Source organism: Mustela putorius, unplaced genomic scaffold (genome assembly GCF_011764305.1).
Source record: "Mustela putorius furo isolate JIRA1106 unplaced genomic scaffold, ASM1176430v1.1 tig00003859_pilon_pilon_pilon, whole genome shotgun sequence".
Classification (NCBI taxonomy): Eukaryota; Metazoa; Chordata; class Mammalia; order Carnivora; family Mustelidae; genus Mustela; species Mustela putorius.
This window is the reverse complement of record NW_025422011.1, coordinates 24,459,182-24,472,364: the sequence shown is the minus strand read 5'-3', so window position 1 is coordinate 24,472,364 and position 13,183 is coordinate 24,459,182. Positions and strand designations below refer to the sequence as shown.

Here is a 13,183-nt window from a genome sequence, read left to right as displayed (position 1 = left end):
CCCGAGTTTACTCTTGGTTTAAGTTGGCAGTTCTGAGTGATGTTCTTCTAAACTTAATTGATAGAGAAAGTTAGGAAGTTCAGCTTGTTCTTGTGAATGGCCCCCCAAATCTAAGTCATACTAGTGAATATAATTCAAATTGTTAAAAACAAGATACTGAGTTGATTCTACTTTTTTAATGTTTTCAAATAAGACAGATGACATCATCTTAGCTAATAATGATTAGTAATTTTATCCTTACATCGATTCTAAATTCACGGGCACCAGATTTCTGTGCAGAGGGTCATCACAAATATCGCACCAATTTTGCATTCAGATGTATGGAGGGAGAGAGGAAGGAGTAACTGTCACTCCTCAGTATCCTTTGCCAGCCCCTCTGCTTCTCTCCTACCCCCATATTGGTAGGGTGCCCCAGGATTTTGTTCTTGGACCTCTTTTTTAATCCATTCATTCCCTTGGTGATTTCATACACTTCCATGGCTTTATTCTTTTTTTTTTTTTTTTTTTTACGGTTTTATTTATTTATTTGAGAGAGGGAGAAAAAGAGCATGAATGAGAAGTAGGGGCAGAAAGAGAGGGAGAAACAGACTCCCCAGCTGAGCCACCCAGGCACCCCCAGTGCACTTCCATGGCTTTACATGCCATGTATATGTTGACCGCTTCCAAAGTTATTTCTAGTTCAGATCTTTCCAGACTCCTATATCAAATTACCTACTTGAATTACCCAGTTCAGTGTCTGATAGGCAGCTCCAGCATAACATATCCAAAACTGAACTCCTTATCTTTGCCCCACTCCTCCCTAAGTATTCCATCCACAGCCTTTCCCTTAGTAGGTGGCAGCTCTGGCCTCCCAGCCATTTTTGCCTTTTCTCTGTCACACCATGTATCTAGTCCATTAGCAAAACATATTGGCTAATTCTGTCCTCAGTGTATTTCCAGAGTCTGACCCTTCTCACTGTTCCACCGGTGGCATTTTGGTCCAGCCACCATTATCTTCCATGCGGATTATTGCAGTTGTCTCACATCTCCTTGCCCCACTCACCTCTAGTCCATTGTCAGCGGAGCAGGCAGATGAATCTTTTGAAATGTAGGGCAGGTCCTGTCATTCCTCTGCTCAGAATCCTGTGATACCTCCCCCTGTGTCACAGAATAAAAACCAAAGTCCTTACCGTGACTTATAAGGCTCTATGTGATCCAGCTTTTATGTACTATTAAATCACTTAGTACATTTATCTTGTCATCTTCTGCTAGAATTTAAGCTCCATGGGAGAAAGGCCTTAAGTCGTGATCTGTCCCAGGTACCTAGAACAGTACCCAGCATACAGTTTGCACTGGAATAGTTATTGAGTGAATAAATACTGTGACTCGTCTATGAGTGTTAATGTCTGGGGTTAAAATTTGAGATCTGTATTTAATTCATATTTTTATTCTGAGATTATGTTGCCTGTAGATTCTAAGTTTACTACATTTTTAAAAATCTAAACTTGCTAATTTTATGTTGCCATGCAAATTAGATTTAAGATTTTATTTTTATTTATTTATTAAGAAAGAGTTTATTTATTTATTTGACAGAGAGAGAGAGACAGTGAGAGAGGGAACATAAGCAGGGGAAGTGGGAGAGGAAGAAGCAGACTTCCTGCTGAGCAGGGAGCCTGACGCGGGGCTCGATCCCAGGACCCTGGGATCATGACGTGAGCTGAAGGCAGACGCTTAACGACTGAGCCACCCAGGAACTCCTAGATTGAGGATTTTAAAGATTTGATAGCATTGGAAACTATTCATCCCCAGAATACTTAGAGAAGTAAAAATCGAAGAAAATAGGGCAGAATATAGTTTCTCTCTTTGCTGTTACAAAGGTCACATGTATTGCAGTTAGGGGACTGCAATGCAGCAGTGTGATGCCCGGCTTCGGCGCCACAGTCACCTGCACTGTTGGTTCATAGACTGAACCAATAGATCGGAAGGATTAGCATCCTGAGGATTTATTTCAGTCTTTGGCCTTTGTATGTCACTTGACAACAGAGACCTACTCCTTTCTTAAAACTCTCTTCTCTGGCTTCATGGGACCTTTCTCTTGGTTTTCATCCTGCCTTTCTGGTCACACCAGTCAGTCTTTCTTGGTTACCTCTGACGACTTAGCTTTTTCCCCCTTAAATGTTTGTGTTAGTCAAGATTCTGCCCCTTTCTACCTGTACGTCCTTGGGATGTTGTTCATTCTTGGCTTTCCAGCCTATATACTGATGAGTACAAAATGTTCTCCTGGGTGATAGACCTGCTTTTCCTGTCTGCCTCTTGGGTATCTCCTAGATGCCCACAGACATCTGAAATTCCACATGCCCTAAACTATCATCTTTTCTGCAGGCTTGTTCCCTCTGACCTTCTTTATTAGGGGATGGCACCATCTGGTGTCCAGGCTGGAACTCCTGTACTCTCCTCATTGAGTCTTGAGTGTATTGATTTTTGTGTGGTTCCTTTGTTTTGCTTTATGCTTTCTGACCTGTAGTTACTGTTAGAAAGGAATTATTTTTAGAAATGTCAGCTCTCATGAACACTTTTCTAAAAGACCACCATTTCTTAGAGGGGAAGAAAGCGAAAGAAAATATGTTTAAGCAATATTTTATAACATTGAAGTTTTTTAAAAGATTGTTTCCAAGATTTGTGGTTTCTCAGACTTCATATTTATCAGTCAGCAATTTCAAGGAAAAAACTCTGTATTCTGCTATTGTATTAATTGTTATCATTTAGGAAGTAGTTCTTTTGTTGTACTAATCATTGTTAGAAACTTAGGATGTAAAATCCATAAGGTTCTAAAATTCTCAATCTCTTAATAGCTCTTCCTGCTGCTGATGCTTTCTGTGATTACCATGTGGGCTGTTGGAATCATACTGGACTTCAATTCAGATTCTTGGCTTTTAAAAGGATGTCTTCTATTAACATTGTTTTTTCTGACATCTTTGCTTCCAAGGTGTGTATATTAGTCTTTGCAAGGCTGGTTATTGCATTTCCATTTGATTGCTTATTTCTGTTGTTGATCAGCTAGAATCATAGGTTTTTATTGAGCTATGAATGTTACTTACCACACAGAAAATTCTTCAGGGTGGTGGGAGGGAAGGGCTTCGATAGTATATTATTTAGCTAAAAGCAAATTGGTCAACCCAATATTCTGACTGAATTGGCAATTGGTGGAAAATAAAGGTCCTAGCTCACTTTTTGAATTGTTGATTTGGATAAATAATGAGAAGATTTTTGTAACTGTTTTTATATCATGAAACATTTTTGCCCATTTTTCAGAAATGTTTTTTTCCTTAATCTAAACTCATTTTAAGCTCATTGTTTTTGCTCTTAATGCTTTATAGTTGAAACAACCTAATTAAATTGTAGGAAATTAGTAGCTAAATTGTAGTTAAAATAGTAGCTATGGTATGGTTCTGTTTTTAGGAAAATATTATGCAGGATTATATATAGTCATGGTTAAGAGTCAGGTTGCCTGGGTTCAAGTCAGGCTTTACCACACAGCATTCTGACATTGATTAAGTTGCTTTACCTCTCCACGCCTCACTTTGTTCATCTATAAAATGTGGATAATAATTGTGACAATCCCTGCTTCACGGTTAATGTATATACAGTGGTTAGAACCATGGCTGACATATATCACTCAGTAACCATACCACACCCCAGTCTTTTCTCACTTCCATTTTTCAGTAAAATGGCATCCGGTTCCCTGTGTGAATAATGAGTGTCATCCTTGGATTACTTTGATCTTTGGTTCATCCCTTTCCACCAGCTCATCACCAAGTCCTTCCTGCCCTTTGTCCAGTTTATTCTCTCCATCTCCTTGACCAGGACCCCAGACTGACGTCCCTAACTGGTCTTAACTTCAGCTCTTATCCCTTTATAGTTCATCCCCATTTAGCAATCAGCGCGGTCTTTTAAAAAGGCAAATAAATCATTTTCTGCTTTTTCTCCCTGCTTAAAGCCCTCTGGTTCCTTTTCTGTGTCTTCAAAATAAAATCCAGACTCCTTGCCTGTGAGGTATTACGTGATTCAGTCTCCCCTCTGATTTCATCTCTTTCCTCTCTTCCCTTCTTTGCTCTTCTACCTTCTTTCTGTTTCTAGAACACATTGTTGAGCTCATGCCCAGCCTCCCCTCTAGCCCTGGGCCTTGGCTTTTGCTTCTGTCTTTGTCTGAAGAGTTCCAGTGCCATATTGTTGTAGAGCAGGGTCACTTCCTTAGGCTGTCCCTAACTCTCTGCATCACTGTTTGATTTCCTTCATAGCACTTCATCACCGTTTCCTGGAGTGTTAAGGCCCCTATAAGCAGGAAACTTGTTCTCCTGCTCAATATTTTCACTTAGTGAATGAAAGAAAAATGTAATGATGATGATCCATAGAAAAGGATCTAAAAGGAAATACAGTGTTGCTCTCTTCAGAGTGTGGTGTTCAGTATTCCTATGCCCTTTTTTGCTTGCCAGCATTTTCCGGAATAAGCATGAGCCACTTGAGTCATAAGAAAAAACAAAGTATTAGAGGAAGCTTACTCTTGGTCATGTAAGAATAGGACAGTTGGTGGGGAATTAATTAGAATATAGATGCAAAGTAAAAACTTACGTTTCTGAAAAATACCAGAATGCCTAAAATTGCCTGCTATTCAGAAAACTTGTAACTTAGAGATATTTATTCATTTTCCACTAATTAGATTGACTCCGTTGCCAAAGACATTTTAAGCCAAATCACCAGGCATTTCAATCATTGCTTTGGGGTTTTTGTTTTTGCTTTGGCTTTTTCAGAGAGAAAGCCAGACCTGGCAGTATCTACTCACCTAGGATAGGAGCATTTGAGATTTTGTCTGTTCTGGTAGAAACCAGCAGTATGCAAAAATCATATGAAACTTTTGTTTCTGCTGACAGTGTGTCGAGGGCTTGGCATATGGACACAGTTCAAATGGGAGACAAATGTATATGGCACCTTTATCCATCCTGCTTTTATTTCTGACTTATTCTTCTGTAGAGACCCAGTTTCATGGAGCATAGGCAGCTGCAAACTTCTACTACTATTTAGGCTCCAGGGGCAGTTGCTTATCAATCCAGGCTGCTCTGTGGTGCCTGTTAGAAGTAGGTAGGTCATGGTCGCAGACTTACAAATTAGGTAGTTCACTGCACTGCTTAATTCAGTCAAACATCAAACACCTTCGTGCTGCAGGATCTCAGGTCATGCTGTGGAAGTTCCATGGGTTCTGTTTGGCCTATTCTGGCAGCATTTTATGAGCCTGCAGTTTGGGATCTTTAGTTTTTCTGAAATATTTTATCACGATGATGCTCATATCTTGAGAGCTTTTTAAAAAGTCCTTTCCCTACCTGTCATCAACCATTGTTTTTTCCTGGTATAACATTGTAAAACAGATCCAGGTAAACTCTGTTTATGCACAGATTTAGTATATTGAGTATTTAACACAAAAGACAGATTTTTTTCCTTTTGAAACTCCAATAGCAACAGTTGAGTAAGTGATATGTAGCCTTCCTTGTTGCTTTTTACTCAAGCAAGAGTGTTTGCGTTCTGACCACTGGTGCCACTTTTAGCCTTTATAGATCTTTTTTTATGTGGCTTGTCTGCTTTTCAGGCTGGTTGTGGGATGAAACTGCTTAGGGTTGTGTGCATCTGTTTTGTTTTTAAAAATAGGCTCCTGTCCTCCAGAAGGAAGCATATTAAACATGAAGGTGAATTTCCCAAGTATTTACAATTTTTGCATTTTGGAACATTTGAAAATATGAAATACCAAAAAGAAATACATGTGTGATACGTCACAATAGAACTGAAGAATCATTGCAAATAGAAAGTTACGGGGAATGAAATCCTGTAGAAGTTAGTTACAAGAACTAGAACGTGCATCTCTGCTTTACTTTTCTCATGGAAAATGGGGTGAGGTGGCAGCAAATGTTCAGTTACTGGGTGGGAAGTTTCACACTGGAAGTGCTGGGTGCTGAAAGCCATTGCTTGCTGCCGTTACTTGAGGGGATTGTTATTATTACTGTTATTTAACGGGACGTAGAACTAAAATTAATATGGACCATACTTGTTTTCACTAATATCCTGTGTATATCCCCTTTCTCTTTCAGGTTCTTGGTCGGGTATAAGAGCTTCATATACTTACCAACGGTCTTCCTGCTAAGTTCCATTTTTTGGATATTTGTGACTTGGTTCACCTTATTCTTTCCTCATATCCTTAAAGCTGAAATTTAAATGTTTATCTCATTTTACCTTTCAACAGTAGTAATGCCAGTGTTAGAAATTTAGATAATAGGAGAGATCCAGGGAATGCAACTCCTATTTGTAGTCATTTTAATTATTCTGGTTGATGAGGTGTAGTGTTGAAAATCTTCTCAGTTCTGGAAATAATCTTAGAGCACACCATGGAACCGGTAGGGGTCTAGTATTCATTACTCACAGGAAAGAAACAGTAGAATGAATTATTATTTTACTTGGACCCGTATACATTTGTTGTATTGCCTTGAGATACTCTCTTCAAGGTCAGATGGTTCTTTTAACTTGGTTCGCAGTGACAGTTGATTAATAAATCTTCTGGGTATCAAGATGGCCTGTATGGGAGGGGTATTTGGGGGAAATGTGTCCTCCTCAGCTGTGGTCAGCACAGTGTTGCCGTCTATAGCCGTGATTCTCAATCCACACTAAAAATATATTTACATTGCCACCCAAAATGTACGTGAAACAGAAAATTGATATTCCTGATATGTGCTTTACTCTGAAATTTTGTTACTTTATGATGTTCTATTTCCTTTTTAAAAAATGCTGGTCACAGTGCACTTAATTCTTTCATGGCCTGCTAACAGATGACAGCTGTTTTCAAACCAAAAGAACTCCTCTAAGGAATAGGTTTATCTGTTGAGGAGCTGGGCTCAGGCCAAGGCCAGCTGGGGGTGTGTTGTGTGCTCTTGGGGTTGACTGAGCCTCGTCGCGTAGAAGTGGAGATACGGCATACTTCCTGGTTTACAGCTATGTATAGCTCTCAGTAGGAGGGAGGTATTTTTGTCTGATTTTTATCTTCCCACCTCTTTCCAGGTTCCTATTTCCCCTGCAGAGACTAGGAAGTCATTATAACCTTGCTTTCTTTATAGGGTAGGGGAAGAAGGAATGTGATAGATAGTAATGTACCTATAAACATACTCCTTCAGCTTCTGTGTTGTCTCTTTTTGGTAATGGCATCTTTGAAAAGAAAGAATGGTGTTTGTGAGAGAGATGCATAGACTCAATTCAGGAATATTTTTTCCATGGGAAACAATATGAAATGAGGCAGGCAGATGAGTTCTCAGTGTGCATACGTTTCCTTTCATCATAGTATGTTTATACTTCAATGATGCTTTTTGTTTCTGAGCCTTATCTCTAATATTCTTCAGATTCCTTTAATGTAAATGAGTGGTACAGCATACCGTGGAGTTCATTTGGCTTTTATCAAAGAAGTTATTACATATAGCCTTTGTCTCATGATTACTAATGTGGGGGCAGCTTTGTAAGCACTAGTCTCCTGACCACTGCTTAATGGAGGCTTGGATGATATTATGTAATATAAAAATACATTATAAGAAATGAGCGTATTAAACAATAGCACAATATACACCCAGAATCACTTGGAGAAATCCCAAGGCTGGTAAATTCTAGGATAATTGACATCATTCTAAGGGGTGGCTGGCATTTTTGCTTACCAGCCCAAGTAGCGGTGGAGTAAACACAGTTTTAAAATTGTGTTTCTTGATGAATTTTTAAAATTTCAGCAGTTCACAGTATTTCGCTTTTGGCACAAAAAGTGAGATACTGTTTATATTGAATTATTTCAACTTTGCTGAATATCAATAAGAATGTGGCTCCACTGTAGTTTGAGAGTCTCAACTACAGAACTTAGTGTTCAGGTGAGTTTCATTACAAGCAGTTCACCATCTGTGACGATGCCATTAATCAGAAGAATTGATTTCCAAAGCTAGACAGATTCTTAGGATGTCAGAGTGGACAGGATGGGATATTTTCCTTGCCTGTGCCGCCAAAAGCCCTTTGATCCACATGCCAGTGTGAACCTGCTACTGGTGAGTGTCAGTCAGTAGGTGGCAGACTTCGCCGGCAGATCAGTGTTTTGAGAGCTGAATGTAAAATGCTCTTTGAAACTGCTCTGGGTATGACTTGACTGTGCTACCCTGTAAAGACCCATCCTGACTAGTTAGACTGATCTTGTCTCAGAATGCCAAGTCTGGATCGTGAGGGAGTGTCCCCTCGCACAGTCCATTATGGGAAAGTGTCTGGGGCACTGTGGAAGGAGTACTGTCTTTGGAATCAGACAGAATGAGTTTGAGTTTGGTTCTTTTTCTGACTCATCATGTACCATTGGGCACATTATTTAATTTCTCTGAATCTCAGTTTTGCCATTAAAAAAATTCCTGAAGGATAAGAGTACCAAGTTCATGGGACGGCTGCAAGGATTACTGTGCTGTGGTGTCTGTAAAATGCTGACCCCATTGCGTAATCGGCATTTTCTAAATAATACTTACTTCATTATTAATTACTCTTATGAATAAAATCTGAGTGGAAGGCTGCATGTTGAAATTAATTTTAAGGGAAGCTCTAGATTGGTTCCTCAGAAAATCACTTCCTTTTGGTGCCTTTTATATGTTCAGCATTAATGTATATGGCTTTTATGAAGCAGGATCAAATGGAAAAAATAGGACCTTACTGATGCATTTGGAGGTAAGATTAAGACCCAGAAATGATGACGCACAGAATGTTATGTCTATGCCTCTGACTTGTTGTGGAAGGAGTGACCCAGCTTCAGATCAGGTGAAAGAGTAAGAGCTTTGACTAAAAGCCCCATGTAGGGAGTGACCTAGCTGCCAAGGAAGCTGCTGTGTTCTCCAGTAATAAATAGTACAAGGATGTGAGTGTCCCTGCAAAGGACAACAACAGTCGCACTGTCCCTAGCACTGGTCAGGACAACCCTGAAGTGTGTTTGCTCTGTGTGGAATTCTGTTCTTTTGAGGGACACATGGACAAACCGCGTAAAGCAGAACATGACCAGAAGACTGTTGCTGTACAAGGAACAAGGTTGCTGCTTATCCTGGAGGTGTGAGTGCTGCCATCCGGTATCACGTGTTCGGAAGTCTGTCACTCGGAAGCCAATGCATTGTATGGAATGGACATTGAATAAAACTGTATTGAACAAAGGAGGAGTAAGCTTCTGTAGGTTATAGGTCGAAGGACAGCTATAGTGTAGGTCTGTAGTGTAAAACTAAAGGATCTAAGGAATGAAAAACAGTCCAAGTTACAGAAAGGCAAATTTCATTTCCATATTGAGAGACTTTTTAACTGCCAAGAGTCACCGGCTAAGTGACAAGGCTGAGGTGTGTATAAGGTCTGAGTACCAGAACAGGCATCTTTAGATTCAGGGAAGGGCAAGAATTCTTCTCTGTAGGCAATCAAGAACGGCCTTCAAGGGAAAGGAGAGTGTGTTAGGTCTTGGACATCCTCAAAGGGTGCTTTTGGAAGTAGCTGGGGACAGTGGGGAACATTTGAGGTTACTGAACCACACAAAGCAAGGGCATGGAAGCAAGGAACATCTGGCTTTTAGGTGAGGGGATAGAACACATTCATTTTACTTGGAGAGAAGGGCTCCAGTGATTCTCCTGCTATTTGTTCTGAAAGTTATTCAGAACAGGAGCCCAGAGTTCAGGCAGGTCCGTATGCGGAATCCTATGCTTCAGCTGAATGTATTTTTGAGAATGTGTCATGTGTGCCGATAAAAGTTCCAGTGGGAAAAAGCAGGATGTGTTTCTGTAACTAAAGGTCTTGACTTATGTACTCTGAAACAATGCTGTTAATTCATTCTAAGTAAACTTTATTTGTCGGAATCCCACTTCATGCAACTCTTCCAGATCCTATATCTTTCTTAAAGCCAGGCCCTTCTGCAGACAAACGGATACATTTAACCACCAAAGTTTGTTCCTGCCTACCGCAACCAGATGTGGTTGCTGCTGGGTTTTGTGGCTTGGAGCAGTGCTTCTCGAACTGTTCTGTGCATGTGGACCCCCTAAGGATCTTGTTAAAATCCAGAATCTGATTCTGCAAATCTGGGCTGAGGTCTGAAGCTCGAGTGCCTTTCTAACAAGCTCCCAGGGAAAGCCATTGCTGTGGGTCTATGGACCACACTTTAAATAGCAAGGGTTAGAGTCTATTTTATGGCCATCTTTTCCACTCCAAAGTTTGGCACAGGACAGCTTGAGGGGTGCCTGGGTGGCTCATTTGGTTAAGTGTCTGCCTTCAGCTCAGGTCATGATCTCAGGGTCCTGGGATTGAGCCCTGTCTCAGGCTTCCTGCTCACCCAGGCGTCTGCTTCTCCCACTCCCTCTGCCCTCTTCCCTCGACCCCCACTAGTGCTTACTCATTCTCTCTCTCTCCCCCTTGAAATAAATAAATAAAATCTTTTTAAAAAGCTTGATAATACCTTGGAAGGCAGATACAGTTTCTGTGTCCATGATGATTTAAATTGGGCAAGGAGAAATGGTTACTACTGGTGTATTGGCTTATTACTTGGTGCATCTTCATTCATCTTTCCCTAAAGAGCAAAATTTTGCTTTTTATACAAGGAATTTGTACCATTTCAAAATGGGTAATGTTTATCCTTGAAATACCTTTTAGCTTAATGTGTCTGTAATATGTTCTTTTCCCAAAATAGCATTTGATTTGTAATTACCTTGCACAGAGAGCAAATTTTTTTGTGTATTTCTAAATTAATACAACCTAATACATCACAGGGATTCATTATTAAACTTTCCATTAGGAAATTTTTGCAAGCATTTATCTAATATATAAAGAAATTTTTTTTTTTTTAAGATTTTATTTATTTATCGGGTGGGGGGAGAGCGAGCACAGGCAGACAGAGTGGCAGCAGAGGCAGAGGGAGAAGCAGGCTCCCCGCTGAGCAAGGAGCCCAATGTGGGACTCCATCCCAGGACGCTGGGATCATGACCTGAGCCAAAGGCAGCTGCTTAACCAACTGAGCCACCCAGGTGTCCTTAAAGAAATATTTTTAGTTGGAATCTCTGAATCAAGGGGTTTTTTTTCTTTGATTTTGTTTAAATGATCAATAAATATTCTTTTTGATACTTACAGGAGAGCTATAGTTACACCATGAGAGATTAACTTATTGGATCTGAAATGTTTTTCAGTCCTCAGGATTTTCCTCATACATTACAATTATTTCTATCAATATTTCATGAGTTTCAACTAATCGGGAGGGATTAATTATTAGCAACTATGAACAAATTCCTGTAGTATTAGAACATAGGATGGGGCCAGGCCTAGGGGCAGGGATATGTATATGTAACAGAAAGTGAGGATAGAATGCAGAGAGATTTTCAGGCACCAGTGATGGAATTTGCTTATGTCATAATCATGCCGTTCTTAGTGGAAGTTGATACATTCCTTAACGTGGCTTTCACATCGAGCAGGCAGCCCTTTCTATTTTGCTTTCCTTCTCAGCATAATAGGCTTCCTCTACTTTTTCTACAAGACTTGGGCAACTGATCCAGGCTTCACTAAATCTTCTGAAGAAGAAAGGAAAACGGTGAGCTTTCTTTACAATGTTACCTTTTTTATTTTTATTTTTTAAATAAGAAGTTCATAGCAATGTTGGTGTTTGTCATGGCTGCATCTCTAGTGCCTGGCAAGTAATAGATGCGACATAAATCAACAAAGTTGAGATTTCTCCAGGTCATGCTTTCATTTATTTATGTAAAAGTCTTAAAAAATATTTTTATTTTCTCTTAAAGTCATACCCACCAAGACTTTTTCAAATGTAATTTCTGTCAGCAAACCTGATCTCGTTTTCTTTACAGTAACATATAGATAATGATCATTTAGCTTAAGTTCTCCCAATTTAATACATGGAGAGTAAGTAGGCAGGGGCAAGGGGGGAGTCCTCAATGACAAGAGATGCCCTTCTCTTCCTTAGATGTGAAGCTGTCAGTTAACCTGCATGGCTTCCTTTGCTTGTGAATGTTTAGAAGTCGGGGAGAGTATCATTGTTTGTGTTACTTCTATCCAGTGTTCCTGAAAGATAAGCCATGGTGCTTATAACCATCAGTCCTGATGTCTACTGATGAGTTTTGTTTCTTTTTTATAAGTGTATATATGTATATGTCTTTTTCTCTAACAGATTATAAGTCGGGGATGCTTGCCTTTCATGGAGAGAAGGGAAGGTGTAATTTTGTGCTTTCTAATTTATTGGCTGTGCTTGAAAGTGCAGCCTTGAAAAGTCACATTATTTTCAGGTACAGGATGATTTTGTGGCAGGTATTCCAGATTGCTCTTCTGGCTGCCTCAGTTTGGAGAGAGAGCTGGGAGAATGGTCTATAACATGCATTATACATTCCCTAGTAACACATAATCATAAGGTCAAATTTCATGCCTTTCAGAATATCATCACCCTTGCAGAGACTGGCTGTCTGGACTTCAGAACATTTTGTACATCATGTCTTGTGAGTCTTTTTTTCTTTCCCCACTGTAGTAAGAAAGCAAATTCTTGGTAACATTTCTCATGTAAGCCTTCGTTAAATCTTCATGGTATATTTGTACATCTGCATTTTTACCAGCTTCCAATTTTATATTACTATTAGAATAGTTTTCTGCCTTGAGTGTATGAGGGAGTGTTTATAGTTTCTTCAAGTTGCCTGTGGTTAAATCTCTCTGAATGATCTGTAGTATGTTTGGATTGCCTTTTTCTACCACGAAGCATATAGTAGAACTAACTTGAACTCACAGGCTCATGATGACCCTAGAAACCACTTAGTGAAACCTCTCATTTTGCAGTTGAGAATCAAGGCCTAGAGGGAGGAAGTAACTTCCCCCAAATTATTGGCAGACCTGGAAATGTAACTTGCATTTCCTTTTTCCTTTTTCTTAATCCAGTGCTCATTCTGCTGCCCTTCCCTTCCTAGTGCTCCCTCACTTCCCTTTCATCAGTGTGAAAGGGCTCTGGAAGTCAAATCCCTTTTAGTGATGGCCTAATCAAAATAGATATCTCGAAGGAAATATTAATAAGGCATTCCAGAGCCTCAACATGAACTGAGGGTCTACTTAGGATTATCTGTGCCTGTGTCTTTAGGATTCAGGAGTAAGATTTTGCTTGTGA

General features: G+C 39.8%; 1 protein-coding gene across 2 annotated transcripts in view; it reads left to right on the top strand.

Annotated features, from left to right (window-relative positions):
- ZDHHC13 (zinc finger DHHC-type palmitoyltransferase 13) overlaps positions 1–13,183 on the top strand; it is a 47,952-nt gene that overhangs the window by 22,093 nt on the left and 12,676 nt on the right. For both annotated transcript variants that reach the window (XM_004752113.3, XM_004752114.3), the window contains exons 9-12: positions 2,832–2,965; positions 6,114–6,214; positions 11,493–11,617; positions 12,468–12,530. In XM_004752113.3, the coding sequence (XP_004752170.1) occupies positions 2,832–2,965; positions 6,114–6,214; positions 11,493–11,617; positions 12,468–12,530 (423 nt within the window). The remainder of the gene's footprint in view (positions 1–2,831; positions 2,966–6,113; positions 6,215–11,492; positions 11,618–12,467; positions 12,531–13,183) is intronic.